The sequence below is a fragment of the Oncorhynchus clarkii genome, chromosome 5 (assembly GCF_045791955.1).
Source record: "Oncorhynchus clarkii lewisi isolate Uvic-CL-2024 chromosome 5, UVic_Ocla_1.0, whole genome shotgun sequence".
NCBI classification, from domain to species: domain Eukaryota; kingdom Metazoa; phylum Chordata; class Actinopteri; order Salmoniformes; family Salmonidae; genus Oncorhynchus; species Oncorhynchus clarkii.
The window spans coordinates 28,854,100-28,881,079 of NC_092151.1; the positions used below are offsets into that span (position 1 = coordinate 28,854,100).

A 26,980-nucleotide genomic window follows, 5' to 3' on the forward strand; every position below is an offset into this window, starting at 1 on the left:
ACATTCATTGTCTGTTTGAGGCTAAATGATACTGGAGGTGGTTAATTAGTGGTGGATCCAGTGCTCTCAAGGGAGAAGTGTTATGTCTCTCAGAGTGCATTGAGGTAAGGAGGAAAGACTAGAGGAGAGAAGGGGAGGGGAGGGGAGGGGAGGAGAGGAGTGGAGAGAGGAGGAGAGGAGAAGGGAAGAGGGGAGGGGAAGAGGAGAGATTGGGAGAAGATGAGAGAAGCTCCAGGGATAGGAGGAGAAGAGAGGAGCTCAGTGAAGCTCCAGGGAGTGACGGATACACAGCATGGTGTAATCAGCCCATTGACTGGCTGCCAAGCCCATCGACTGGATGCCTGAGCCCTCATCATTGATTAGAACTGATTGAAATCGGACCTCCCTAAGCCCAGTACCAGCCAGACGCTGTAGGCCACACAATGATTAACCAATCCAGTGTGTATTGGCCCCAGAAGGAGTGTGTGGGGTGGATATGAGTGCATCTGTGTGAGTGTGAGGGGATTTAAACTACTCTTTCATCTTCTTCTAGGTGGTGTGAGGATGGTCTACCCAGCAGCCTTTGTGCTGGTTGCCCATGGCGACCTGCCTGTGGACCAGCCCCAACCTGCCCCCGGAGCCCATGGGCTCAGCAGAGACCCCTCCCATTGTAGCATCCCCCTCACACCGCCCACCTCACCTGAACAGCCCTGCTCAGGTACTGGATGCCTCTACCACCACACCATTTCTTCATCATAAACTCCAGAACTTGACCCTGAATAATTACATACCCAAAATGACTCTGATTCAGCTCTACTTGCACAACATCAAAACAACTCAATACTGCAATCCATAACCCAACTCTAAATGCAATAAAATCCATAATCAACATTGAATGAAGTCTACTTGATGAATATCTAATAAATTAAGGAATAAAACAGCTGATACAAACAAACTAATGATGCTGTACTGTAGCTGCAGTTGTTCTTGAGTGTCCGATTGCAATTTCTCAATATCTCAAGAGTCCTAGTAAAGTGTCTCCTGCCGTGCACCTTTAAGACATCCACCCACAGCCAAAGGGAACAAACTCCAGTGAATAATGTAATCTGTTGATTATTTCAGCAGACAGTGGCTTTGTGACAGTGTCCAGCATCCTCCTTGACCAGGAGAGGGCCATTGGAGCCACCAACCACAGCCCAAAGCATTCTGGGAAGAAACTGACCAATCAGGTGGTGCATCAGGCATGGAAGGAGTGTTATCTCAACCAACTGCAATACAAGTGAGTGTCTAGAGAGGCTGCTGGCTAACCGGGGCACAGCTACAGACACTGTTTATCTCTTGGCATTTGCGGTGGGATTGTTAGTGTTGATGTGCAGTGACACGATTGGCGCCCTCACGCCTCTCTTTGTGCCCCCAGATGCAGTGTGCCCAGTAGCGTGACGCCAAAGAAGGAGGCGCCAAACGGGGTGACCACCTGGGACTTTATCAACTCGGGCGAGAGGGCGCCCTGCAGCTGCTCCAGGTTGGCACAGGGGTTGGCATCTGGGGGTAGTGCTCCAGCCGTTTAGTACTGGAGCATGGCACCACCCAGCTAGACATCTGAGCTTCATTTTAAGGCTTTTCACTGCTTTTAACCGAAAGACTGGTGCTACTTATGTGAAGCCTATTGAAATTGAATATTGCGTATTGATTATGTAGAAATAATGTGAACATTGTGAAAATGTAGTGTATGTATTTGTATTAAATATACTGTGTTGATATGATGTAGACAAGTCCTCACAAGTTGCTACACATAGTTGAAAGTGTATGTTTAAGAACAGAAACCTCACCTGCCACGCTAGTTCTGGCTGCCATCAGATCCTGTTTCTCTTCCTGAAGGTTAAAGCAGCAGAAACAGCAGCAGCAGACCAACACCTCCTCTGCCAACCCTCTGTCTGGTGCCAACCCCACCCCCTCCCTGGGCCCAGCACTTCCTCCTCCCTCCCTGCCTAAGCACAAGGCCACGGACAAGTCCGAGAAACCCGACAAACAGCCCAAGAGGGTCGCCGCCATGACCCCCTTCCACCACCGGCTCTCTGTGGGCCAGGAGACCTGCCTGGAACAAGACTCCACTGGAGTGTCCCAGCTCGGCCTAGTCGCCCTGGACCCTCTCTTGGATCCCATGCCCACCTGCAAGTACCCCAAGCCCCTCTCAGCTGGTAGGAAAGCCCCCCAGTCCCTGCTCCACTCTCCTGTCTCCCCATTACCCCCCACGCTCAGCCCCCATCCACGGGTGGGGCAGGACCCTGAGGTACTGGATGCTCCTGTGGGCATGGCCCCCTGTCCAGATGGGGCATCAGGGCTGGGGGTGATGGAGCCCAGTGCGACTGCTCTCTATGCAGCCCCTCTGGGGCCCAGAGAGAGGGAAGCTGGGGCGAGCTGGTGGAGGGGCTTCAGGACTCCTAGGGCTGTTAAGGCTGAGTTCAGGCCTCCAGAGCTGCCCAGTGACAGAGTGGAATTAAAGACAGAGACACAGGCCACTGAGGGAGTTGCACTGAAAAGGTGAGAGAGAGACCAGTTCATAAATGTAGAAACTAAAGTCACGCATGCCAGCATTCACACAAGCACGCAGGCAGGCACACAAACACACACACACTCAGAGGATCACTCTAAGTTTCCTATCTAATTTCCCTCCAGACTATTTGCACAGACAGAGAAGTGTTTCAAGATATCCGAGGAGCGTGTTAGGGAACACATCCAGACCCTGGGTCTACTGCAGCAGCCTGGGGTGGAAGGGCTGGGGGACCTTGGGGACGACCCATATGACTTCAAGGAGGGAGACATCGAGTACAGCTTCCCCACCTCCAAGAGACTGAAAGGCCGAGACCCTAGCAAGAGAGGCCCCAAGGTAAGTAAAAACAAATTGCAATGATTAGTATTGTTGGTGGATAGGGCTGTTACAGTGACTCTATTAGCAGGAGTGGTAGAGATACTCTTAATGATCGGCTATGAAAAGCCAACTGACATTTACTCCTGAGGTGCTGACTTGCTGCACCCCCGACAACTACTGTGATTATTATTATTTCTACCATGCTGGTCATTTATGAACATTTGAACGTCTTGGCCATGTTCTGCTATAATCTCCACCCGGCACAGCCAGAAGAGGACTAGCCACCCCTCATAGCCTGGTTCCTCTCTAGGTTTCTTCCTAGGTTTTGACCTTTCTAGGTAGTTTTTCCTAGCCACCGTGCTTCTACACCTGCATTGATTGCTGTTTGGGGTTTTAGGCTGGGTTTCTGTACAGCACTTTGAGAGAACAGCTGATGTACGAAGGGCTATATAAATACATTTGATTTGATTATTACTGCTGCAGTTCAATTCCAAGTGACTGTTTAGTTACTGTAGGCTTCTCCCAGCTCTGATGCTGCTGAAGGTCTTTAGTAGCCGGCCAAACTTGCTAACTGCCTGGTTCTCAGCCCTCTATTGTCCCTCTAATCACGCTAACATCAATGCAAATGTCATCGAAAATCAAATCAAACACTTCATGAGAGCCCATGAGCTCATGTTGCTCAACATTTCTATAGGCTATGTAATTGCGTGACAAAACAGAGTTTTGATGGCCTCTATTAAAAAAAGGATCCCATCAGCTTTCTATAGGCTAGGCATACTATACTTTTTTAGCAACTTTCCTAATATTAAGCACATTTCTTTGCTTCACAACAGGAGTATAGCCTATCTGGCTTGCATGAAACTGAACCATGGGGAAAGCGTCCTTCATTTACTCTATTTACAGTGCCTTGCAAAAGTATTCATCCCCCTTGGCGTTTTTCCTATTTTGTTGCATTACAACCTGTAATTTAAATGGATTTTTATTTGGATTTAATTTAGTGGACATACACAAAATAGTCCAAATTGGTGAAATGAAAAAATTAAGTTGTTTTAAAAAATAGAAATAAATTATAAACGGAAAAGTGGTGCATGTATATGTATTCACCCCTTTTGCTATGAAGCTCCTAAATAAGATTTGGTGCAACCAATTACCTTCAAAGTCACATAATTAGTTAAATAAAGTCCATCTGTGTGCAATCTAAGTGTCACATGATCTGTCACATGATCACAGTATATATACATTTGTTCTGAAAGGCCCCAGAGTCTGCAACACCACTAAGCAAGGGGCACCACCAAGCAAGCGGCACCATGAAGACCAAGGAGCTCTCCAAACAGGTCAGGGACAAAGTTGTGGAGAAGTACAGATCAGGCTTGGGTCCTAAAACAATATTAGAAACTTTGAACATCCCACGGAGCACCATTAAATCCATTATAAAAAAAATGGAAAGAATATGGCACCACAACAAACCTGCCAAGAGAGGGCCGCCCACCAAAATTCACGGACCAGGCAAGGAGGGCATTAATCAGAGAGGCAACAAACAGACCAAAGATAACCCTGAAGGAGCTACAAAGCTCCACAGCGGAGATTAGAGTATCTGTCCACGGGACCACTTTAAGCCGTACACTCCACAGAGCTGGGCTTTATGAAAGAGTGTCCAGAAAAAACGCCATTGCTTATTTAAAGAAAAAATAAACAAACATGTTTGGTGTTCACCAAAAGGCATGTGGGAGACTCCCCAAACATATGGAAGAAGGTACTCTGGTCAAATGAGACTAAAATTGAGCTTTTTGGCCATCAAGGAAAACGCTATGTCTGGCGCAAACCCAACACCTCTCATCACCCTGAGAACATCATCCCCACAGTGAAGCATGGTGGTGGAAGCATCATGCTGTGGGATATTTTTTTTCCGTCAGGGTCTGGGAAAATGGTCAGAATGGACGGAATGATGGATGGCGCTAAATACAGGGAAATTCTTGAGGGAAACCTGTTTCAGTCTTCCAGAGATTTGAGAGTGGGAAGGAGGTACACCTTCCAGCAGGACAATGACCCTAAGCATACTGCTAAAGCAACACTCGACTGGTTTAAGGGGAAACATTTAAATGTCTTGGAGTGGCCTAGTCAAAGCCCAGACCTCAGAGAAACCCATACAACTTGAAGGATAAATAAATACAAATTTGATCTTAACTGACTTTCCTTGTTAAATAAAGGTAAAAACAATTTTTTTAAAGGAGCTGGAGCAGTTTTCCCTTGTAGAATGGGCAAAAATCCCAGTGGCTAGATGTGCCAAGATTATAGAAACATACCCCAAGAGACTTGCAGCTCTAATTGCTGCCAAAGGTGTCTCTACAAAGTATTGAATTTGGGGGAGTGAATAGTTATGCACACTCAAGTTTTCATTTCTTGTTGGTTTCACCCCAAATAATATTTTGCATCTGGAAAGTGGTAGGCATGTTGTGTAAATCAAATTATACAAACCCCCTAAAAATGTATTTTAATTCCAGGTTGTAAGGCAACGAAATAGAAAAAATGCCAAGGGTTGTGAATACGTTCGCAAGCCTCTGTAACTGGATATATGACATGTATTTTTTCCCCTGCCCCTGTTCCGAGACATGTGCATGATAATGGCCCATTCTAATTCCAAACTAATTTCACTCATATATTATTTAGTATGTGTAAAGACAAGATTAAATCAAGAATAGTCTGATGGGAATTGTGAACTTGTGAATGATATTGGGAACTTGTGAATGATACCTATATTATCACTTGTCAATGATATAATATATCATTTCTGCAGTAAGGCAAGAAACAGCACGTGCCTTTCGTTACGACTTTTTCAAATCATAGCCGCACACCTCATGTAGCCTAGCCCATAGGCCTATTTGTTTTGATAAAGTTCATCAATTAATTTGGTTGACAATCACCTGCTGACAAAATTTCATGAATATAACTGTCTTCCAGGGAGAGGATATCAGCAACGGTGCACTGCCTGCCTTCGTCAGCGGGGAAGACTGTTATTCTTACGGTTGTCGATAGGTTCTCTAAGGCGGCTCATTTCATTCCCCTTGCTAAGCTTCCTTCTGCTAAAGAGACGGCACAAATCATCATCGAGAATGTTTTCAGAATTCATGGCCTTCCGTCAGACGTCGTTTCGGACAGAGGTCCGCAATTCACGTCTCAATTTTGGAGGGAGTTTTGCCGTTTGATTGGGGCTTCCGTCAGTCTCTCTTCCGGCTTTCACCCCCAGTCTAACGGTCAAGCAGAACGGGCCAATCAGACTATTGGTCGCATCTTACGCAGTCTTTCTTTTCGCAACCCTGCGTCTTGGTCAGAACAGCTCCCCTGGGCAGAATACGCCCACAACTCGCTTCCTTCGTCTGCGACCGGGCTATCTCCTTTTCAGAGTAGCCTCGGGTACCAGCCTCCGCTGTTCTCATCTCAGTTCGCCGAGTCCAGCGTCCCCTCCGCTCAGGCTTTTGTCCAACGTTGCGAGCGCACCTGGAAGAGGGTCAGGTCTGCACTTTGCCGTTATAGGGCGCAGACTGTGAGGGCTGCTAATAAGCATAGAACTAAGAGTCCTAGATATTGTCGCGGTCAGAGAGTTTGGCTCTCCACTCAGAACCTTCCCCTTAAGACCACTTCTCGCAAGTTGACCCCGCGGTTCATTGGTCCGTTCCGTATTTCTCGGATCATTAATCCTGTCGCAGTTCGACTTCTTCTTCCGCGATATCTTCGTCGCGTCCACCCGGTCTTCCATGTCTCCTGTGTCAATGGGTACTGTCATGTTGTGTCTTGTTTCTGTCCTTTCCCTTCACCCTGTCTCCCTCTGCTGGTCGTTGTTAGGTTACCTTTTCTCCCCCTCTTTCCCCCAGCTGTGCCTTGTCTCCTCCTAACTACCTCGTCACCCCTTTTCCCACCTGTTCCCTTTTTCCCTCTGATTAGTCCTCTATATCTCTCTCTGTTTCTGCTCCTGTCTTTGTCGGAAATTCGCTTTTGGGTCCTCATTCACGCACCGTAACAGAAATAGAAAAAATGCCAAGGGTTGTGAATACGTTCGCAAGCCTCTGTAACTGGATATATGACATGTATTTTTTCCCCTGCCCCTGTTCCGAGACATGTGCATGATAATGGATGCCATGCCTTTCGTTACGACTTTTTCAAATCATAGCCGCACACCTCATGTAGCCTAGCCCATAGGCCTATTTGTTTTGATAAAGTTTATCAATTAATTTGGTTGTCCATGAATATAACTGTCTTCCAGGGAGAGGATATCAGCAACGGTGCACTGCCTGATGGGAAAGATGCCATGTCCATCTTTAGCTCTGCCCCCAAAGCTGGTAAGGATTTGAATGTTGACAACGCATGTATTATGAGGTGTGTTCTTTGCGCTGTGTTTGATTGTCTTGTTTGTGTGTTTCTAGATGATGACTCACCGCAGGACGATGAGGCAGCCAAAGCCCAAAACCCTCCTCTAACCAGGGAGACTGATCTGGTGGTCCTCATCTCAGACCTGGAGAACATTTTCGACGAGGATGAGGAGGAACTTGGGGTGAGAAACATTTGAACAATTACTGGATGTCTAAAATCTGTTTCATTTTCATTCCCTCGTTCAACAAAGCGCTATACACTCATCATAATAATAAATAATTGTATACTTTACTGTGCACGCCATTTAGCAGACACTTTTATCCAAAGAGACTTAGATATGTGTTGTATAATAATTTGTAGACTGCTTGCCCCAAACAGCACACAGCCAGGGTCCTGGTATCAGGAGGTGAAGACCGAAGGGATGGGAGGGTGGCTGTGCCCTATCCTTCAAGTGAGTCTATCTTTACATGTACACATGTTCAGCAGTTTGTTTGTTATCTTATGCATGTTATCTTAGCTTAGTTTAGCATGATTCTGAGACCTGGGAATAATAATCTTTCTTCTTCTCCTTCTCTCACATCTTCTCTGCCTGTTTCTGTCTGTTTTATCTCTCGTTGTCCATCGCCGTCCCTCTCTCTCTCTCTCTCTCCTCCCCCCATCCCTCCCCCTCCCCCTCTCTCTCTCTCTTCTCCCCTCATCTCCTCCCCCCGTCTCTCTCTCTCTCTCTCTCTCTCTCTCTCTCCTCCCCTCATCTCCTCCCCCGTCCCTCCCTCTCTCTCTCCTCCCCTCATCTCCTCCCCGTCCCTCCCCCTCTCTCTCTCTCTCTCTCCTCCCCCCGTCCCTCCCTCCCTCTCTCGCTCTCTCCTCCCCAAATCTACTCCCCCATCCCTCCCTCTCTCTCTCTCCTCCCCCGTCCCTCTCTCTCTCTCTCTCCTCCCCCCATCCTTCCCTCCCTCCCTCTCTCTCTCTCCTCCCCAAATCTACTCCCCCATCCCTCCCTCTCTCTCTCTCTCTCTCTCTCCTCCCCTCATCCCCTCCCCCCATCCCTCTCTCCATTCAGCAGTAGCAGACCTCCAGCGGATGTTCCCCACACCCCCTTCCCTGGAGCAGCACCCGGCCTTCTCCCCCATCATGACATACCGTGACACCCCCAGCCAAGAGCCACCAGCCCCCTCGGGGGGCTCTGACCACCCCCTGGGCCCCCTGTCCTCCACCCAGCTCCAGGAGTACCGGATGGAGGTGGAGGAAGGCATGGCCAGTCCTAAACATGAGGACATTAAGGTGAGGCACCACAGAAGCAATGGGAATGGAAATGATTAAGTCTGTAGTATGTGACATCATTGATATTTTCAAATTGGTTAATATGGTTAGTGGTCGTCAGTGTTTGGGAAACTACTCTGAAAATATAATTTACCAAGCTACCAATTACTTCACACTGGAAGAAGTTAAACTACACTAAAGCTACCCTAAAGTTACTCTGAAAAAGTAGTTCACTACATCCAAACCACTTTGTGAAAAGTATGTTTATGTGAAAAGTATGTAACTCTGTAATGTCATTGACTACAAATTGCAAGACAGATCACTTTGGGGTCATATGTTAACAGAATGTGTAATTTAGCCTATTAAACTCTAAATCTACGTATGTTTCAAGTGAGAATTAGTCAGGTCTGACACCAAAAAAGAAAGGAAATGATTGCCTACTTCCCCCATTTTTTATTTTCTTTTTGAAGAAAAAGTCATGTGTAGTTCCAGTAGTAAGCTACAGTGTTAAATGCCAACTGTAATTCAACTACCACCAAGCTACAGCTACAGTTACATTACTAGTTGAACTAGATGTAGTTCACTACTCCCCAACACTGGTGGTCGTATGATGAATGTTATAATAGTGAAAATGCTTCAAATAAAGTAGCTACAGGGCACTGTGCAGCCTATCAGTGTTAATGTAAACTTTAGCGTCTCATTTGATCTTGACTGATGTTGCTGTAGCATGTTTATGCCTGCTGGCCTGCTAGAGGACTCACTGGTATGTGGAACCAAATACCTGAACTGCTCCTCACCATACAGCCTGTTTCAACTTGTGTCGTTGTTAAGTGCTTAATTGTCTCTCTGTGACACATTGTGATACTGTGGGAACACATTTACAATGAGCTCTCCTTCCCCATCCCCCTCTGCAGGACTTCTCATTTGTGTACCGTGTCCCGTCTGTCCAGCCACAGATGGGCTGCTCCATGTTTGCTCCGCTGCGGACCCTCCCCAGTCAGTGTCTGCCCCCCATCAAGGTGCCTGACCAGTGTTACTACCGGCCCTCCTGGGCCCTGCTGCCCAAGATGGAGCACTACTCCTCCCTGCCGCCCTCCTTCATCAGAGATGGATATGTGTAAGTACTGTACCAGGGTTGGTTCTATTACAGCTGGATGGATGTTCATAAAATGTACCTTAAACGTTACCACATTGAGTTTACTGTGTGTGTGTGTGTCCTCCAGCAACGTCCCCAGTGTTGGGGACCAGGAGTATGCCCAGATGAGTGCCAGTGCCCTATCCATAGGCACCACCGGTGGCATCCTCCCCTCTCCCTCCCCTGCCACCCCCCGCTTCTCCGTCCCCACCCCTCGTACCCCGCGCACCCCAAAGGGCGTTGGCACGGCCAGCGGGCAGGGCTCTGTGAAGCAGGAGGGCACCGGGACAGAGCTGAGCTCCCCTGCCTCCACGCCCTCCACCAGCCTGCCTATGAGCTCCCTGACTGAGCCCCAAGCGTCCTGCCCCGCCCTGCCCGAGGCCCACAGCCTGTACGCCGCCCTGCTCCTCTCTGACTCAGTCCTCAACGTCTTCAAAGATCGCAACTTCGACAGCTGCTGCATCTGCGCCTGCAACATGAACGTGAAGGGCGCCGACGTGGGCGTGTACATCCCAGACTCCACGCTTGAGGACCAGTACCGCTGCATGTGCGGCTTCAGCGCCATCGTCAACCGCCGGCTGGCCCACGGCACGGGCCTCTTCCTGGAGGACGAGCTGGACATCTTCGGGAGGGGCTCGGAGGTGGGCCGGGCAGCCGAGAGGAGGCTGGCGCTGTGCCGCAGAGACCCACCCATGGGAGACCCCCGGGCCAAGCGCCCCCAGGACTCCTCCCCCGCCCCTTCCTCTGTCATGGAGCTCCTCCAGGAGCAGTGCTCCCAGCCCATCTCCTCCCTGGCCTCCCTACACCTCCCTCCTGCCTGCTCCTGCCACGGCCGCCAGGGGGCACTGCTCCAGAGCTGGATGGCTGACAAGCAGTGGGCGGATGGCAGTGATGCGTGTGTGGAGTGTTACAACGCGCTGGTTCAGGGGCAGCAGTATGTGGATAACCCCGCCGGGGGGAAAGTAGATCCGGCTGTTGTGAGGAGCAGCGCTCTACACTCCTGGCCTCACACCAACGGTAAGGAGGAGGGATCCGGCTGGGATGATAGAAGGATGCCAAGGGGTGATAGTAATTGGAGGATGACAGTAGGGATGACAGTGGTGATAGAACTGATAGTTGCTGTCTATCTGCGGTGAACTGATTACAGTTATAAATACACTATCTATACAAAAGTTTACTGACACCTTTTTAATTAGTGGATTTGGCTATTTCAGCCACACCCATTGCTGACAGGTGTATAAAATAGACCACACATCCATGCAATCTCCATAGACAAATATTGGCAGTAGAATGGCCTTAATGAAGAGCTTAGTGACTTGCAACGTGGCTTTCAATGTGGCCACGTCATAGGATGCCACCTTTCCAACAATTCAGTTTGTGAAATTTCTGACCAGTAGAGCTGCCCCGGTCAACTGTAAGTGCTGTTATTGTTAAGTGGAAACGTCTAGGAGCAACAACGGCTCAGCCGTGAAGTGGTAGGCCACACAAGCTCACAGAACGGGCGTATTACGTAAAAATTGTCTGTCCTCGGTTGCAACACTCATTACCGAGTTCCAAACTGCCTCTGGAAGCAGCGTCAGCAGAACTGAACTATTCATCGGGAGCTTCATGAATTGGGTTTCCATGGCCGAGCAGCTGCACACAAGCCTAAGATTACAATGTGCAATGCCAAGCATCGGCTGGAGTGGTGTAAAGCTTGCTGCCATTGGACTCAGGAGCAGTGGAAACGCGTTCTCTAGACTGATGAATCATGCTTTACTATCTGTCAGTCTGAAGGACGAATCTAGGTTTGGCAGATGCCAGGAGAATGCTACTTGCCCGAATGCATAGTGCCAACTGTAAAGTTTGGTGGAGGAGGAATAATGTTTTTTTGTGGTTCCGGCTAGGCCCCTTAGTTCCAGTGAAGGGAAATCTTAATGCTACAACATACAATAACATTCTAGACGATTATGTGCTTCTAACTTTGTGGCAACAGTTTGTGGAAGGCCCTTTCCTGTTTCAGTATGACAATGCCCCCGTGTTTTGTCAATATCGGTGGGGAAGAATTTGACTGGTCTGCACAGAGCCCTGACCTCAACCCCATTTGGGATGAATTGGATCGCCGACTGTGAGCCAGGCCTAATCACCCAACATCAGTTCCCGACCTCACTAATGCTCCTGTGGCAGTCCCCGCAGCGTTGTTTCTAGTGGAAAGCCTTCCCAGAAAAGTTGAGGCTGTTAAGGCAGCAAAGGGCGTAGCAACTTCATATTAATGGCCAGGATTTTTGAACGAGATGTTAGATGAGCAAGAGTCCACATACTTTTGGTCATGTAGTGTAGCATATTGTTTCTTAGAATGGAAAATTAAAAAAGATCAAACCAAAGTTTAAATCCATGTTAGATACGGACTTTTGTGTAATGTTCATTTATACATTTTTTATTTAACTAGGCAAGGCAGTTAAGAACAAATTCTTATTTTCAATGCTGGCCTAGGAACAGTCCTGCCTGTTCAGGGGCAGAATGACAGATTTGTACCTAGTCAGCTCGGGGCTTTGAACTTGCAACCTTCCGGTTACTTGTCCAACGCTCTAACCACTAGGCTACCCTGCCGCCCCAATGTGACATTCAATGTGTATGATGTCTAATGTTTATTTATGTCATGTATGTATTTCTGTGTGTGTGTGTTTGTTCTCGTGTGTGTGTTCTCGTGTGTGTGTGTGTGTCCTTGTCGCTCCCTAGTGTTGGACATCAGTATTCTGTCGTCCCAGGACGTGGTGCGTATGCTGCTGTCCCTGCAGCCCTTCCTCCAGGACGCCATCCAGAAGAAACGAACGGGCCGGACCTGGGAGAACATCCAGCATGTCCAGGGTCCACTCACATGGCAACAGTTCCACAAGATGGCCGGCCGGGGATCCTACGGTAAGCCACCAGGGACACTCTTTATTGACGTATCTACAGTAGATATTTGAAATGTACTGTATTTTAGATAGATTTCCCATTAACTGTTTGTGACTTCACTTTTGTGTAAATTATATTTGATGTCAACATTTCAGGTTCTTACACTGATCTCAATTTAGGAGTAGGCCGCCTAAATATTGTTGTACAAAGGGTAACTGGCGAAATGTAATCGAACATGACAATCACCTGACCTCTTTCAGTCCAGTCCAGCCTTCCATAAATCTTCTCATCTTTCTTCTCACCAGGGTCAGAGGAGTCGCCCGAGCCCCTTCCCATCCCTACCCTGTTGCTGGGCTACTACGATAATTATGACCGTAACTTCCTGGCGCTGTCACCCCTGGCGCTGCCCTTCTGGGAGAAGCTGCTGTTGGAACCATATGGGGGACAGAGGGACGTGGCCTTCCTGGTGCTCTGCCCCAACTCTGAAACCCTGCTGGCTGGGGCACAGGCCTTCTTCCAGGAGCTCAGCGCTGTCTATGAGGTAAGTCCTATTACACTACTATATCCCAAACCTCTCCTCTATTCCTTAGTTGTTGTTTCCTTCAGAATATACAATTACCAATTAGATGTCTCCACCTCCTGTGAATGTTTGAAGACACTGGGTGGGATACTGTGTATGTGCTCTATAGCCCTTGACCCCTACTTTTTGTCATTTTCAGACGTGTCGGTTGGGGAAACACAGACCCCTGGCAAAGGTCTCCAGAGATGGGCTGGTGCGTGTGGGGGCAGAGACAGAAACTGAGACCGATAAGGACAAACAGAAGGAGAGGCATGAGGAGGAGAAGATAGACCAGTGGTTCACAGGGCCCTGGGCTGGACAGCAACACAGCGACAACCTCAGAAAACTCAAACTCTATGCGCGTACCTGCAGGAAGCAGCTAGGTGAAACACTGAACTTTATGATTGAAATTGTCTGAAGTGATGAAGGGACATTGTACCAGTTGGGACATATGAGTACTTTTGGCATTCTCTTAAACCGGCTTCACCTGGAATGCTTTTCCAACAGTTCCCACATATGCTGATCACTTGTTGGCTGCTTTTCCTTCACTCTGCGGTCCAACTCATCCCAAACCATCTCAATTGGGGTGAGGTCGGGTGATTGTGGAGGCCAGGTCATCTGATGCATTACTCCATCTCTCTCCTTCTTGGTCAAATAGCCCTTACACAGCCTGGAGGTGTGTTGGGTCATTGTCCTGTTGAAAAAAAATGATAGTCTCAGTAAGCACAAACCAGATGGGATAGCTTATCGCTGCAGAATGCAGTGGTAGCCATGCTGTTTAAGTGTGCCTTGAATTCTAAATAAATCACTGACAATGTCACCAGCAAAGCACCCCAACACCATCACACCTCCTCCTCCATGCTTCACAGTGGGAACCACACATACAGAGATCATCCGTTCGCCTACTCTGTCTCACAAAGAGACAGCGGTTACAACCAAAAATCTCACATTTGGACTCATCAGACCAAAGGACAGATTTCCACCAGTCTAATGTCCATTGCTTGTGTTTCTTGGCCTAAGCAAGTCTCTTCTTATTATTGGTGTCCTTTAGTAGTGGTTTCTTTGCAACAATTCAACTACGAAGGCCTGATTCTTGCAGTCTCCTCTGAACAGTTGATTTTGAGATGTGCCTGTTACTTGAACTCTGTGAAGCATTTATTTTTAACAAGGCACACCTGTTAATTGAAATGCATTCCAGGTGACTACCTCATGAAGCTGGTTGAGAGAATGCCAAGAGTGTGCAAAGTTGTCATCAAGGCAAAGGGTGGCTACTTTGAAGAATCTTTGTTTAACACTTTTTTGCTTGCTACATGATTCCATGTGTTATTTCATAGATTTGATGTCTTCACTATTATTCTACAATGTAGAAAATAGTTCAAATAAAGAAAAACCCTGGAATGAGTAGGTGTGTCCAAACCTTTGACTGGTACTGTATGTATATACACTAACCATTGCCGCAGGAAGTAGGGGTGCTGAGAGTGCTGCAACACCCCCACCCCTAAACACTAACTACTCCATTCATTTCAACTCTAAATCCTCCTCTATGTTTTCCTTCATCCAGGTCCACAGTTGTCTGCCCTGTCTTTGGACAGCAGTCTCTTGTTACCCCCCAAGCCTCAGCCTCCTCCAGCCCCTACGCCCTCCTCAGCCCAGCCTGCCCCCTCCTCCAGTCAGCCCCCCTATGGTCCTGGGGCCCCTGCTGAGGGAGAGGCAACAGCCCCCCCAGTGGCCCTCAGCTCAGAAAGCACCTCAACCCCCACAGCAGCAGCAGCCTCGGGCCAGCCAGGTCCAGCAGAGAGCACCCAAGGAGGGTCCACTGAGGTCAAGAATACCCCCAATGCCCCACCACCACCACCTAGCCAGCCAGAGACCCCTGAGATGTGAGTACCCAGGGCATCTATGCTGCTCTATTACTATTGTATTACGATATTATTATTCAGTTTTCTATGTTATCATGATATATGTCTCCGCCCCCTGTCCCAGTGTGGCGGAGCGGGAGCGAATCGGCATCCCCACGCTGGCGGACTCGGCCGATAGCCACGCCCACCCCCCTGCCATCGTGATCTACGTGGTGGACCCCTTCCTGTGCTTGGGCCGAGCGAGGGATGGAGGAGAGGAGGAGGAGGGTGAGGAGGTGGAGGCAGGCAGTGTGTGGTTACTAGGGCTGCTGCGTTGCTACACAGAGATGCTACAGACATTGCCGGAGAGCATGAGACCAGCACTTGTGTTACAGGTAGGATCATATACTGTACTGTACTTCCTCCTACACCACCTATAGCTTTGCTTCTGTATGGTTCAATGTTAATGGCTGTATGGATGAGTGACTGAGACTGTGGGGGAACACCCTAATCCCTACATTGTGCACTAGTTTTGAAAAGATCCCTCTAGTCAAAAGGAGTGCACTATATATGGAATAGAGTGCCAGAAGACACTGTATGGGTGTCCTACCACGGATCTGCTCATACAAGAGTGCTCATTCATTCTGTATGGGTTGTCCAGGTGGTGCCATGTCAGTACCTGCTCCAGCCAGCCAGTGGTGAGAGCCCTCTGTACCTGCAGCACCTGCGCTCCCTGGCCTTCTCAGCCTACTCCCAGTGCAGACGCCTCCTACCCACACAGACACACATCAAGTCTCTGACCGGCTTTGGCCCCGCCTCCACCCTAGAATCTGTGCTCAAGAGCCCAGAGGTAAGGCTTGGACAAACACACACTTAAAGACATGTACACCCATTCAAAGTCACACACAGGCTTCAAACACAATCACTCAGACACATAGGGGCCTACCCTACCTACACATCTCATCTGATTAGTAAATGCTCCAAATGTCTGACAATCCCACTCTCTCCCCCTCCCTCCTCACTCCCCGTCCCGCTCTCTCCCCCTGTCCCCTCCCCAGCACCCCAGCCCTCTACAGGGCTACTCTCCCCCGTACATTCTGGGTCCTACCCGTGCCAAGCAACCGGAGCCAGGGGAGGTGTGGGCAGAGATCCCTCCCAGGTACAACGTGCTGTTTGTGGGCTACTGCCTGTCCCACGACCAGCGCTGGATCCTGGTCTCCTGCACCGACCAACAGGGAGAGCTACTGGAGACCTGCATCATCAACATCGATGTGCCCAACAGGTCAGTTACTCAATCAGTTACTCAATCACTCAGGGTCTGGGAGGGTGTGGGATATCTATGAGGTGTTGATGATGCTGTGCTAATGTTAGTGCTGTGCTAATTATATCATATAATATCTATTATGCATAGTAGGCTAGGCTATATTATATTGAGTAAAGTAATACACTTTAATGTAGCATTTCAGAACCTTTATATTTATACAGTTCATGATGCTATATAGACATTACCAAACGTTCTTCTTGTCACTCCCTGCTCCTCCTCAGAGCGCGGTGGCCCAAGGTCTCAGCCAGGAAGATGGGACTGCAAAAGTTATGGGACTGGTGTGTCGGCATCATCCAGATGACCTCACTGCCATGGAGGATCGTGATTGGTCGGCTGGGCAGACTAGGACATGGTGAACTGAAAGGTGAGTTCAGCGTAGTGCAGCTAACTCTGTTTCAATATCCCTGGTGTTTGGTGGAAGGTGAGATCTGCTGGAACTATTGTTTCGATATTTTCGGCCTCAGTATTTCAGTTGATCCAGAGGAGATGACAGTAGACTGTAGAACAATTCACTGTATTGATCTGAGTCTCCCTCCCTCCCTCCAGACTGGAGCGTTCTCCTGGGGGAGCACTCTCTCCACTCCATCAGTCGCCAGCTGAAGGAGGCATGTCGTATGTGTGGCATCTCCTCCGCCGACTCCCCCTCCATCCTCAGTGCCTGCCTGGTTGCCATGGAGCCCCAGGGCTCCATCGTGGTGATGCCAGGTTAGCAGCAGCACTGCTGGGCCCATGGATGATGTGTTTAGTGAACCTTCCAGATATAATAGACATATTTAATAGATGTTATAGGAGCTCACTCTGTAAGCCCTGGAGTTGCAGATACAACATGATGTTATGAGCTAAGGGTGAACAGTGTAATAGTGTGTTTAACCCCAATACTGCCACACACTCAGGGAGCACTGCGAGCTGCCACACACTCAGGGAGCACTGCGAGCTGCCACACTCACTTCACAGCTCACAGTAATGCAGACATAATGGCGATTGCAGCATTTTGAGGTAAGGTTAGGCCAAGTGGATTTTACAGTATAGACTGCACTGTAGCACATTGTGCACAGCAATTCAAACTAACACACTCAAAGGATTTCATTGCCAAGCACACACTAAGCTCTATTGAGGTAAATCTTACATGACATACTATTTATAATAAGTTGGTCTGAATTGGTCTGAAGCGGGCTGTTGGAAATGTGCAGTGTTCAGTCCCCATCAGCTTCCCTGGCAACGGAGCGCCAGAGCATTTCCATCATCATGGAGGCCAAGTTCATGGGATTTGTTGCATGACAGGGCCCATAGGTTTACTATCATACACATGGCACTTTTGTTTATGTGTGTGTGTGTGTGTGTGTGTGTGTGTGTGCAGACGCAGTGACGATGGGCTCGGTGTTTGGTCGCAGCACAGCCCTCAACCTGCAGACGTCCCAGCTGAACACCCCTCAAGACGCTTCCTGTACCCACATCCTGGTATTCCCCACCTCCGCCACCACACAGCTGGCTGCCAGCTCCTACCCCACAGAGGATAACGCCGGTAAGGGCTCCACATTAGACCTCCATGTTGAATGCAGTGTACAAGTTTATTTAGTACAACCAATATGTTAGCGGCAATAACATTATATCTAAAAATCTATACTTGAGCTGGAAGGCTTAATATGGGCAATAAGGTATTTTATACTCAGCATTTTACAGTAACTGTTGCTGGATTTAAGTTGTGTGAAGTTCACAAATATCCCCACCAGAGGGTGCAATTCTCTCAGGATTGTTTGGAATAGGCTCAGAGGAATATGTATATGTAACTGACTAGATAGATAACTCTCTGCTGTGTTTCTGTCTCCAGACGACATGTTCGACCTGCCTTTCCCTGACGAGCTGGAGAATGACATAGGACATGACATTCTCAACCTGCACCCCTCCCCCAACACCTCCCCCGTACCCTCCCCTGGCTCCCCCTCTGGCATGGGGGGAAGCTCACACTTCCAGCATAACAGGGTGAGTTCAGGAACCAGGCTAAGTGACTAAATTCATCTGAACTATCCACTGTTGGTGGCCATATATCCTTAATATTCCCTCTGTCCTCCAGAGTCAGGGAGAGAGGTTTCTGTCCAGGGAGAACCCTCCGGAGGAGCTGAAGCAGCAACCTCTAGCCCTGGGATACTATGTCTCCACTGCCCAGGCCGACAGCCTGCCTCACTGGTTCTGGGCCTCCTGCCCTCAGGCTCAGAACCAGTGTCCACTCTTTCTCAAGGTAAGGGATCCACGTACTTGTTGATTTTGTGTGTGAGGGTGGGGATGCGTGCGTATGTGTGTGTGTGGGGTGGGGGGTGGGATGGGTGTGCGTGTGGGTGAATACTTTTGTGTATGTGTGTGTGTAAGTGTGTGTTCAGACACTTACCCCTGTTTCTCCTCTACAGGCATCTTTACACCACCACATCGCCATTGCCACAGCCCAATCAGATGAACCCAATCAGACAAGCTCAGACAAGACGACCAAGAGGATACCTCACCCTCTGGACTCCAAGACCACCTCTGACGTGCTCAGGTTAGTAGGTTATGCTATATGCCCAGTACCTATGGTTACAAAACTCCATTAACTTTCTCAAAATTAAAACAGGATTTCTGGAAAACCAGAGAATTCTGAAACCCTCCCAGTATCCACTACCCATCCCATCCTACCTTCTACTGTATAACACCCTATCGTCTCCTCTTCTTACTCTGTCATATTGGTTGTTATTGTCACTAACTTGCCCTCTGTGATGAAGTAGTAGAGTATGTGCAGGGATCATTTAAAGGCTATAAAGGTCAACACTTCATTTAGTGTGATGTATGTTCATGTTATGTGCTCTCTAACCCCAAACCCTGGTGCTCATGTCTTGCGTCCTGCTGTAGGTTTGTGTTGGAGCAGTACAACGCCCTCTCGTGGCTGACGTGTAACCCTGCCACCCAGGACCGCCGCTCCTGCCTGCCCGTTCACCTGGCTGTGCTCACACAGATGTACAATGCTGTCCTCAACATGCTCTAGCAATGGGACTTACTAATGGACAGCTGAGGAAACTGAGTACTGTACAATCCATGGCCTCTGAGGTCATGTGTGCCTGCCTGCCTGCCTGCAATGTCTCTGCTGGGACACCAGAGAGAGCCAGAGGTCTGTTAACAAAATTCAGGACGGACAGATAGGGTGAGACTTATGGACCTCTTTTACACCTAGTATTACCATGTGATCTGTGATCAAATCATGGCTTTAATTCAGTGGATTGATGGCCAAAATGGTGGCAGTAGGACAACAGATTGTGCTGGTCCTTGGTTGGGAAAACAAACGCCTATGTACAGTACAGAGAGACCTTTGAACATGAACAGTATGGTCAGCCATGAGACCAGTCCAGTGCAATTCTTACCTTTAAAAACGGTTATTGTAAGATGCGGTGATGTGCCAACAACCATCTGAAAAGGCACGTACCGTCTGAGAGAGAAGATGGAGATATCCAGCTATGCCCTTTTTATTGTCATAATAGGACATTTCAGTGTTACACTTGTCATTATCAGATCAGCATTGTTGTACAGGAGGACTTTTCACCCTGTTCCTGTGAGACTGTTTTGAAGTCATGGAGGAAACATGGTGCACTATGTGACCTATAGTGTGGTCCTGCATGAAGACTTGCACCATCCCCCTTACCAGCCATAACAGTGATACCCTGGGAGATACAGACATCCTCATGTAGGATGGGAGCCTGGGAGTCACCTGCATAGGTGTCCTGTATCTGCCCCACACTCCAACAACCAGGGAACCAACTGACCATAGCAACACAGCAGCTTCCTACCTTCAATAACACTTTTACACGTTTGTAAGGAACTGTGGTTGTGAGTTCATTGGCTCGCGGTTTAGTAATGAAATTCATACCAACAATCATAAAAGGGCGTAGAACACAACAATTTCCTGTGAGGTCAAAGCATTTGATAATGACACTTTTTCCTTACTTTTGGAAGTTACAATTTTATTGCTGTACATATGAACACACTGAATACTATTTGACAAATAATGAACAGAGGTTCTTGTTTATAGAGTTAAACTGACATTTGTGAAGAATTTAGAATAATTTTTAATATTTCAAATTACATTTTGAAGAAAAAGATGTATCAAGGTCTTTTCCAAATGTAATATCAATCACCTTGGGGTCGGAAATGTCCACCCAGTGGGGGTGGGCCTCTGTCCACCCCGTGGGGGTGGGCCTCTGTCCACCCCGTGGGGGTGGGCCTCTTTCCAAATGTAATATCAATCACCTTGGGGTCGGAAATGGAAATTAACGTTTTGAAGCAAATTGTCAAAAAAAAAATGAGAACATTTCATATTTATATATAGTATATCATGCATATAAACTCATATATATGTATATATATAATATGTGTGTATATATATATATATATATGTGTATATATATATGTGTATATATATATATGTGTATGTGTGTGTGTGTATATACATATATTACTTCTCTAAAACAGCCACATGATGGTGATAGTGGTTTATACATAACTTTCTCTTTGAAGAGGCAAATACAGTATAAATCTTTTATCAAAGAAAATGTATTTTAGTTCTATACTTTTATATTTTTTTCAATGATTGAAATGTCAACTTTTTGCCGTTTTATTTAATGAGTTTAAGTTAAGGAGCTTAATACTGTAGGAAAGATATATTTATGAAGTGTCTCTCTTCTCCTGCTAAATAAACTTGAAATAGGCAATAGATTTCAATGGTATGTATTTGAGCATTACATGAGTGTTGTATATTTAACTAATATGCTTTATATCAGTGGTGGTCCTAAATGATGTCAAGCAAACCATCAGAAAAGCCTATTTCTTGAGCTCCACTCAAACAGCCCTGCTATTTGTACAATTCCTAGCATGTTTGTATATACACTTTTCACCTGGGTTTTTTCTCGAATTTCTCAAAGCTGTACATTTCATGCTGGTTTAATTGACTTTATTTTAAGTGATTCCTATAAAGTATTTTTTGCTGTGGGCTTTTTTAAATATAAATATATACATATGAAGTCTAATTCAAAATACAGCCACGGGTGTATTTGCCAAGAAATGTACATTCAAGTACAAAAGAGGGCAAGTTTGCAAATTTGTGACATCTGCCATCATTTTGAATATGAGACAGATCTATCTTGGGGAAGAGATCTGTGACTTTTACACTCTTTTTTTTAGTAAATTATTAAAACTCTTGAAAAAAACTCCCTTTGAGTGTGTGTTCTCTATGCTATCTTGTTCAAAACTGGAGTCTTTCAAATCTTTAATCTTTTGATATCTTTATATGATTATGGACAGTGCCATTCAGATCACTCATTGAATTTGAGACAAGCTGCATGATTAGTCTCTGACACATTGATTCCATTGCCATGTTGTGAAAGGGACTACATGTGATGTGGTTGGAATGGTCTGGCGCGTCAATGCTTTGCTATCTGCATTTGTGTAGAGGAGAGGAGAGGGGAGGAGAGGGCCTGTTAGCATGTTTCAATGCTTTCCCCTTGTCCTGTCAACACAGAGACCTGTGAATTGGATCAACACCTCGGACCCCCGATCACATCTGCCCTCCTTATTGGAGACTATGTGGGAGACATGCTGAGAGCTGCTCTGTCATGGTACTGTAGAAGTCCAGACATGACTTGTTCGCTCACTAACACTGTCACAATCTTGAGAACGTTGTTGTAGCATATGTCAGCTTCTAACTTATTGAAACAAAACAGAAACATGAATGATAGTGTTTCCTTGCACCATGCTGGTTTCATTCATATATCTGTATTGTAGTGGGGTAATATTTGATTCATAAGTATATTATATACAGTACCAGTCAAAAGTTTGTACAAACCTACTCATTCCAGGGTTTTTCTTTATTTTTACTATTTTATACATTGTAGAATAAGTGTTAAACAAATAAAAAAATATTTATATTTGAGATTCTTCAAAGTATCCACCCTTTGGCTTAATGACAGCTTTTAGCATTCTCTCAACCAGCTTCACGAGGAATGCTTTTCCAACAGCCTTCAAGGAGTTCCCACATATGCTGAGCACTTGTTGACTGCTTTTCCTTCACTCTGCAGTCCAACTCATCCCAAGCCATCTCAATTGGGTTGAGTTTGGGTGATTGGTCAAATAGCCCGTACACAGCCTGGAGGTGTGTTAGGTAATTGTCCTGTTGAAAAACAAATGATAGTCCCAGTAAGCACAAACCAGATGGGATAGCGAGTCGCTGAATAATGTTGGGGTAGCCATGCTGTTTAAGTGTGCCTTGAATTCTAAATAAATCACTGACAATGTCACCAGCAAAGCACCCCAACACCATCACACTTCCTCCTCCATGCTTCACAGTGGGAACCACACATGCAGAGATCATCCGTTCACCTACTCTGCGTCTCACAAAGACACGGCGGTTACAACCAAAAATCTCACATTTGGACTTATCAGACCAAAGGACAGATTTCCACCAGTCTAATGTCCATTGCTTGTGTTTCTTGGCCCAGGCAAGTCTCTTCTTCTTATTGGTGTCCTTTAGTAGTGGTTTCTTTGCAGCAATTCGACCATGAAGGCCTGATTCTTGTAGTCTCATCTGAACAGTTGATGTTGAGATGTGTCTGTCACTTGAACTCTGTGAAGAATTTATTTGGGCTGCAATTTCTGAGGCTGGTAACTCTAATGTTCTTATCCTCTGCAGCAGAGGTAACTCTGGGACTTCCTTTCCTGTGGCAGTCCTCATGAGAGACAGTTTCATCATAGCGCTTGATGGTTTTTGCGACTGCACTTGAAGAAAGTTAGAAAATTCTTGACATTTTCCGGTATTGACTGACCTTCGTGTCTTAAAGTAATGATGGACTGTCTTTTCTCTTTGCTTATTTGAGCTGTTCTTGCCATAATATAGACTTGGTCTTTTACCAAATAGGGCTATCTTCTGTACCTTGTTACAACATAAATGATTGGCTCAAACGCATTAAGAAGGAAAGAAATTCCACAAATGAACTTTTAACAAGGCACACATGTTAATTGGAATTCAATCCACGTGACTACCTCATGAAGCTGGTTGAGAGAATGCCAAGATTGTGCAAAGCTGTCATCAAAGCAAAGGGTGGCTACTTTGAAGAAAACTTTTGATTGGTGCTGTATATATATATATACAGTGGGCTCCAAAATTACTGGCACCCATGACTGGCAATGCACAAACAATCAATACTTTTAAAAAACAAAACACTATAACTATAGAGATAATCTCAAAATACCAACATGTGAAAAATACTGTACTTTATCAATGTTTCAATGGAACCCAACAAAATAATTTATTCATTTAATTAAAAAGCAATGTCTTCCAAATCAAGGTTTCGCAATTAATGGCACCCTTAAAGATTCTTGTAAATAACATCTACCAAAATTAAACCAGGAAATAAATAAAATTCTAAAGATATGGAACAGTTGAAAACCTCACGGGTAGAGGACGCAAATGCATTTTGCCCCCCAGGATAGGGGGGAGGACGGTGAGAGAAGCAACAAAATCCTCAAGAATCACTGTGAAAGGATTGCAGGCCTTGGTGGCGTCTTGGGATCACCAGGTTTAAAAAAGCACCATCAGACGCCACCTCCACAACCACAGGCTCTTTGGAAGGGTTGCCAGAAGTTGCCAGGGTTGCCTTAATGACCCCTAGACACAGACGCAAGCGCTTGGAGTTTGCCAAACGTAATTTAAATTATGATTGGAAGGTGCTCTGATCAGATGAGACCAAAATTGAACGTTTTGGTCAGATACATTATCGGAATGTTTGGCGTCGAAACAGAGATGCTTACAAGGAGAGGCATCTCATACCCACAGTGAAATATGGTGGTGGGTCAGTGATGTTTTGGGGCTGTTTTAATTCCAGAGGTCCAGGGGCACTGGTTAAGACTGATGGCATAATGAATTCCACCAAGTATCACGCAATTTTGGCTGACAATCTGGTTGCCTCTGCCAGAAGGCTGGAACTTGGCTGTATGTGGACTTTCCAACAAGACAATGACACAAAACATACCTCAAGATCCACACAGAAATGGTTCTGTGACAACAAAATCAATGTTCTGCCATGGCCATCTCAGTTGCCAGACCTCAATCCAATCAAAAACCTGTGGGCTGAGTGGAAGAGGGCAGTTGATAAGTGCAAACCCAAGAATGTGAAGGATCTTGAAAGGATCTGCATAGAGGAATGGTCCAAAATCCCTCCAAATGTGTTCCTTAACTTTGTTAAACATTACAGGAAAAGACCATGCTGTTACCCTTGCCAGAGGTGGTGGCACTAAGTACTAAATATGAGGAGTGCCAATAATTATGAAATCTTGATTTTGGTGAAATGTATTTTGTATGAAATAATTGTATGATTTTGGTTGGTTCCATTGAAACATTTAAAAAGTACAGTATCTATAGAGTGTATATATATGAGCTGAAATAAAATATTGCACAAAAAGCTTATTTCTTTCAAAATGTGTGCACAAATTTGTTTACATCCATGTTAGTGAGAATTTTTCCATTGTCAAGGTAATCCATCCACCTGACAGGTGTGGCATATCAAGAAACTGATTAAACAGCATGATCATCACACAAGTGCACCTTGTGCTGGGGTCAATGAAAGGCCACTATAAACACAAGGCCACAGACGTCTCAAGTTTTGAGTCAGCGTGCAATTGGCATGCTGACTGCAGGAATTTCCACCAGAATGTTATTTTCTCTACCACAAGCCTCCTCCAACGTCGTTTTAGAGAATTTGGCAGTACGTCCAAACGGCGTCACAACTGCAGACCAAGTGTAACCACGCCAGCCCAAGACCTCCACGTCCAGCTTCTTCACCTGCGGGATCGTGTGAGACCAGCCACCCAGATAGCTGATTAAACTGGGGGTTTGCACAACGGAATAATTTCTGCGCAAACTCAGAAAACATCTCAGGGAAGCTCATCTGTTTGCTTGTCATCCTCACCAGGGTCTTGACCTGACTGCAGTTCGCCATTGTAACTGATTTCATTGGGAAAATGCTCACCTTCGATGGCCACTGGCACACACTGCTTCACAGAACTGTGACAGAATGGGTTTGAAGAGATGAACACAGAGAAGGCTGAATTCCTGAGAAGAAAATACAACCTTATTGCGTAGAATGTTGATAAGAGTCACTTCGGGGGCTGGGCCTATACATACAGATCAGTGTTTCTGTGCCATAGATCAGGACTAAGGTTATATACTATAGCTCCTTTCCTTTTTTGTGGTAAGTATTTCATGTTTTTGGGGGATAATTTTGTGGTTACACTGACCTTCGCTTTAGCAGTGACACTGAGAGACAGTTGTCTATGTCCGTGACAGACAGAGTGCCTGGTCAGTGCCACACGCGCTCTATGCAAAACAAGGTTTGCCCACATCAATGCCACGTCCAAATGCCAGCTAGTCACAACTTACCTCAAAGGCCATCCATCAACCCAGCTGAAGGCGTCTGAAAGCTCCAGGCACAGCGGCACCGCTGAAATTTGATTAAGTCAACAACTTGCTGATTGAGATGCTGTCCTGCCTTTGAATGTCTTCAACTTATCACACAAAAGAGGGTTGGTCGGTAACAACGCTGTGTGGTGCTGCCGAGCTGGTGACACGCTGTGTTGAATCACACAAGCCCAGTAAGATCATGTCCATCAAATATATTAGAATCAATCAATCAATCAGATAAAGGAAAAATACAAACTGGTTCAGTAGGACCAGCTGTGTTCAAGGTGCACGCTGTGTCAGTGTATCTAATTATTTTAAAGCACCGCATCCTCTGGCTTTAGAGAGCAGGTTAGAGGGGAGGAGTGCGGTAGTGTTTCGTCGAGGTCAGAGACTCAGTCCATTTGAGCATCAGGGTCAAATGAAAGCGCCCACTCGACAAGAGGGCCTGCGTTTCAATGAAGCCATCACATGAAAATGGTGAGCAAACAAAAAGTCAAGCTGTATGGCAGCAGTGGAGGATGAGGAGGTCTAGTGAAAAGGCACTGGTCACTGAATAGCCCAGCGCTGAAGAGTCACTCCCGGAGTGGCAAGGCTGTCTAATGGCCACTGTGCAGCCGCACCCCAAGAGGAAGATGACTAATTGAGTTGTTGCGTTATCCACAGATGGCCTATTAGACCATGTCCATTCACCTGCTATCTGCCTCACCACCACTCGGCTGCAGCCAAATGGCCTCCAGACTGGACAATGGAGCCAAGCAGCGTCCCTGAAAATGTGGCTATTAGCGCAAATACAATTAGCACTCAATTATATTTTATCCCACTCTGCAAATGTGGGCCTTAACAAAGGGACAAGGTTCTCTAATGGTACCTTATGAGGTCACTATAGAGGTTCAATCATTTTAACCCTTTTTATCCCCTCCCCCAACAAAATAGGAATTAATTGTGGATAGATCATGTGTATTTAGAATATAAATGTATTTAAAAGTGCAGGAACACAAGGAACAATTTCTGAAATAAGGAAGTCCCCTAAAGATAGTTTGTACTATAAATTTCCACTAATTGTCCACTACCCCCAACCCTACCCTTAGATTGGTAATACATTGTACTTACAGCAGTAATGCATACCTTAACCCTAACCCTTACCCTAAAGCTGTTGTATGTTAACAGATTTGCAGTTGGTAGTTTGTTGATATGTATCATCTATAGACCATCGATAGGGGACTATTTGATTGAAGTCTGACCTTTGTTCATACATGTTACCTACAATAGTGTTGGTGTCAAAAGCTAGGTGAAGATAAGACAGATCAG

The 26,980-nt window shown here is 46.4% G+C and overlaps 1 protein-coding gene across 3 annotated transcripts in view; it reads left to right on the forward strand.

Moving 5' to 3' along the window:
- The window catches only part of LOC139408626 (mediator of RNA polymerase II transcription subunit 13-like), a 118,603-nt gene extending 98,090 nt beyond the window's left edge, over window positions 1-20,513 (forward strand). The window contains exons 7-31 of one of the 3 annotated variants that reach the window (XM_071152733.1): window positions 533-697; window positions 1,102-1,258; window positions 1,397-1,501; window positions 1,858-2,520; window positions 2,656-2,866; window positions 7,107-7,182; window positions 7,267-7,394; window positions 7,592-7,664; window positions 8,274-8,494; window positions 9,388-9,590; window positions 9,697-10,625; window positions 12,327-12,506; window positions 12,791-13,026; window positions 13,205-13,427; window positions 14,606-14,924; window positions 15,028-15,277; window positions 15,544-15,732; window positions 15,941-16,164; window positions 16,428-16,570; window positions 16,753-16,911; window positions 17,564-17,728; window positions 18,035-18,186; window positions 18,278-18,442; window positions 18,609-18,736; window positions 19,084-20,513. In XM_071152733.1, coding sequence (XP_071008834.1) covers window positions 533-697; window positions 1,102-1,258; window positions 1,397-1,501; window positions 1,858-2,520; window positions 2,656-2,866; window positions 7,107-7,182; window positions 7,267-7,394; window positions 7,592-7,664; window positions 8,274-8,494; window positions 9,388-9,590; window positions 9,697-10,625; window positions 12,327-12,506; window positions 12,791-13,026; window positions 13,205-13,427; window positions 14,606-14,924; window positions 15,028-15,277; window positions 15,544-15,732; window positions 15,941-16,164; window positions 16,428-16,570; window positions 16,753-16,911; window positions 17,564-17,728; window positions 18,035-18,186; window positions 18,278-18,442; window positions 18,609-18,736; window positions 19,084-19,216 — 5,597 coding nt within the window. In that variant the 3' untranslated portion in view covers window positions 19,217-20,513. Of the gene's footprint in view, window positions 1-532; window positions 698-1,101; window positions 1,259-1,396; window positions 1,502-1,857; window positions 2,521-2,655; window positions 2,867-7,106; window positions 7,183-7,266; window positions 7,395-7,591; window positions 7,665-8,273; window positions 8,495-9,387; window positions 9,591-9,696; window positions 10,626-12,326; window positions 12,507-12,790; window positions 13,027-13,204; window positions 13,428-14,605; window positions 14,925-15,027; window positions 15,278-15,543; window positions 15,733-15,940; window positions 16,165-16,427; window positions 16,571-16,752; window positions 16,912-17,563; window positions 17,729-18,034; window positions 18,187-18,277; window positions 18,443-18,608; window positions 18,737-19,083 lie in introns of those variants that run through there. The other 2 variants (XM_071152732.1, XM_071152731.1) reach the window with 2 other exon arrangements.
- Window positions 20,514-26,980: the final 6,467 nt, after the last annotated feature.